Genomic DNA, 3,102 nt, shown 5'->3' on the forward strand with positions numbered 1-3,102 from the left:
TGTTTTGATATGTTCTGCCCATGTGTCATTGTAAATGACTATGTCATCGACATATGTATCTACGTTTTTAATCCCAGCAAGGCATGTGTTCATCAGTCTTACAAATGTTGCTTGGGAATTCTTCATCCCAAATGGCATTACGCGATATTGGTATGCTCCTTCTGGGGTTACAAACGCCGATATTTGCTTGGCTCTCTCGGTTAGAGGCACTGCCCAGTATCCCTTAAGAAGGTCGCATTTGGTGATGTATTTGGCATGTCCTATCTTATCTATACAGTCGTCTATTCGTGGCATAGGGTATGCGTCTGCCTTGGTTATCGCGTTCACTCTGATAATCTGTACAGAATCTCACTGTTCCGTCCGGTTTATCGACCAGCACGCACGGTGATGCCCATTCACTTTGACTGGGCTCTATTATCTCGTGTTCGAGCATGTAGTCTATCTCCGTTTTCATTATCTCTAATTTCTTCGGACTTATGCGATACGGATGTTGTTTAATTGGTTCGCTCTCCTTTAGCTCAACGTGCACTATTGCTCTTGTGCGCGTAGGTGCGTCAGCAAATAGGTCGCTATATTCTGTTACCATTCCTTGTAACTTTTGCCCTTCTTCGGCGGTAAGTGTGCAAGTTTGCACCCTAGGTTACTCATTATCTCCGAATTCTTTAACTTAATGGGTGGGTCCTTTTCTACAGGAAGATCTCTTTCGGGGTACTCATCACTTACAGCTTCATTGTGACACTGTGCTGTCAATATTGATTTTTCTCCCGCCCTCCTGAAATATTTTTTCATCATGTTCACATGACATACTTGAGTTTTGTTTCTACGCTTGGGGGTAGATATCTTATACTTTAGTGGGCTTATCTTTTCAGTAATTGTGTACGGTCCCTGATATTTCGACTTGAATGGTTGACCATTCAGGGGTATGAGTACTAACACTTCCTCTCCTTCTTCGAACTTTCTATCTACTGCCTTTTTATCGTATGTGGTCTTCATGACCCTCTGACTACTTTCTAGGTGGGTCTTAGCTAACTTCCGTGTTTTGGCTAAGGTTTGTCGCATTTTAGTGACGTAATCCGTCATGTTATTTGGCAAGGGTTCATCGCTGACCCATTTCTCTTTTATCATTTTTAATGGTCCTCGTACCTGATGACCGAAGACTAGATCAAAGGGACTGAACCCCAACGAGTCTTGGACGGCTTCTCGAGCTGCGAAAAGCACAAATGGGATCCCCTGATCCCATTCGGCATCGTGTTCCATACAATAGCCCCTGAGCATGGTTTTCAGGGTGGCGTGGAAGTGTTCCAGAGCCCCCTGCGATTGAGGGTGATAAGCGCTGGATTTTATGTGGGTGATTCCCAGTTGCTCCGTAGCCTGCTCGAATAGCCTCGACGTAAAATTAGATCCTTGGTCTGTCTGTATGGTTCTGGGTAGCCCCATTTTAGTGAAAAAGTTTATCAGGGCATCTACCACCTTTTTCGTTGATATGTTGCGCAGTGGGATCGCCTCTGGAAACCTTGTGGACGCGCACATTATAGTTAATATAAATTTGTGTCCTGTTTTGGTTTTGGGTAGCGGTCCTACACAGTCCACTATTACCCTACTAAACGGTTCTTCCACTGCCGGTATAGGTTGGAGTGGGGCCGGGGGAATATTCTGGTTGGGCTTTCCAGTCTTTTGGCACGTCCCACAAGTTCTACAGAACGTTTTGACATCTCCCACGATTCCTGGCCAGTAGAAATGTCTGGTCAACTTTTCTAGGGTCTTGTTGACACCTAGGTGGCCCGCCAGTGGTATCTCATGTGCCACTTTCATCATATCCTCTCGATACATGTCGGGTACCATTACTTGTTCCCGCACAGTATCTCCCGACTCTCCCTTTGTCTTGGGGGCATTCCATTTCCTCATTAGTACGCCCCTATTGAGGAAATATTGACTTTTTGATTTGTTAGGATATTCTTCTCCAACCCGACAGAATAAGGGTTTTAGGTCGCCGTCATTCTGTTGCTCCTTGATCAGCACTTGTCGTGGCATGGGTAAACAAGGTTGGGGTGTTACCACCGGTCTCGGTTGTTTTTCCCCTGACGGCTTGTCTTCTACATTTCCCCTCTCTATCGCTCTACTTCTTGTGGTCACCCCTATGGGTTTCCCGTCTTGATATTTCGCGATGTCATTTCCTAGTATCATGGCTACCCCTGTCATTGGTAATTCGTCAATTACGCCTACAGTTATTTCTCCTGAGCCCCAATCCGACACTAAGTGGACTTTAAATAGTGGAATCGTTATGGGTCTGTTTCCTATGCCCCTTATCGTGGTCGCTCTACCTGCAGCTCTTGTCGCTTCTTTAGGCATGCATCCTCTTTTCACTAGGGATTGGGATGCTCCCGTGTCCCTGAGAATGTTAATGGGTTCCCCTTGACCTTCCTTATCTCGCGCGATATATCCTTTCGATATGAAGGGTTCGTACGTTTTATCTATTCCCTGAGATATCGCCCCTTGTGGTTTGGCTGGGGTATTCCGATTCATCTCCGTGAATCGTTTCGCCTGACACTTCGCAGCTACATGACCTGGCTTCCCACAGTTGAAGCATACTATAGGTCTCGCTTCCCGTCCCAGTACTGGTCGGTTGGTTGTGTTGAGGGGATTTCTGATGGGTACTCGTGGATTTTCGTACAGTGTCTTTACTGCATAATGTTCCCTGACCTGTGACTGCATGGGTCCCTGTAGTTTTGCCCTGCTTCTCTTGTGAGTCAATATGTATTCGTCGGCTGCCGTGGCTATATCGATTGCTGTTTCAGCCTTTTTGTCGGTCAGGTGTATCCTCATGTCATCGGGTATGCAGTTTTGAAATTCCTCAATTAACATGAGTTGTTTCAATTTGTTGAAGTTACCCTCTATGTTTTTGGCATTGCACCACCGATCAAAATAATTCTCTTTGAGTTTAACGAACTCTACGTAGGTTTGTCCCTCGCTTTTCTTTGAGTTTCTGAACTTCTGTTGATAAGCTTGTGGGACGAGTTCATAACTTTTAAGAATTGCTTCTTTTACTACCTCGTAATCGGCACAGTCTTCCGCTGGAAGTGCCGCATATGTCTTTTGGGCCTT

The 3,102-nt window shown here is 45.6% G+C and overlaps 1 protein-coding gene across 1 annotated transcript; it reads right to left on the reverse strand.

The window, feature by feature from the left end:
• Nucleotides 1-579: 579 nt before the first annotated feature.
• LOC145278214 (uncharacterized) lies at nucleotides 580-2,823 on the reverse strand. The gene is made up of 2 exons (XM_080130502.1): nucleotides 935-2,823; nucleotides 580-772 (listed from the first exon to the last, which is right to left on the reverse strand). Exons 1-2 carry the CDS (start codon nucleotides 2,821-2,823, stop codon nucleotides 580-582), a joined length of 2,082 nt encoding a protein of 693 aa, XP_079986628.1.
• Between the last annotated feature and the right edge of the window lie 279 nt (nucleotides 2,824-3,102).

Source organism: Euprymna scolopes, chromosome 6 (assembly GCF_053919585.1).
Source record: "Euprymna scolopes isolate OS-2025 chromosome 6, ASM5391958v1, whole genome shotgun sequence".
NCBI classification, from domain to species: Eukaryota; Metazoa; Mollusca; class Cephalopoda; order Sepiida; family Sepiolidae; genus Euprymna; species Euprymna scolopes.

Coding starts and splice junctions, on each gene's coding strand:
- LOC145278214 (XM_080130502.1), bottom strand. CDS start 2,823: ATGAGGATACACCTGACCGACAAAAAGGCTGAAACAGCAATCGATATA. Junction 773..934: donor TTCGAAGAAGGAGAGGAAGT/GTTAGTACTCAT, acceptor AAAATATTTCAG/GAGGGCGGGAGAAAAATCAA.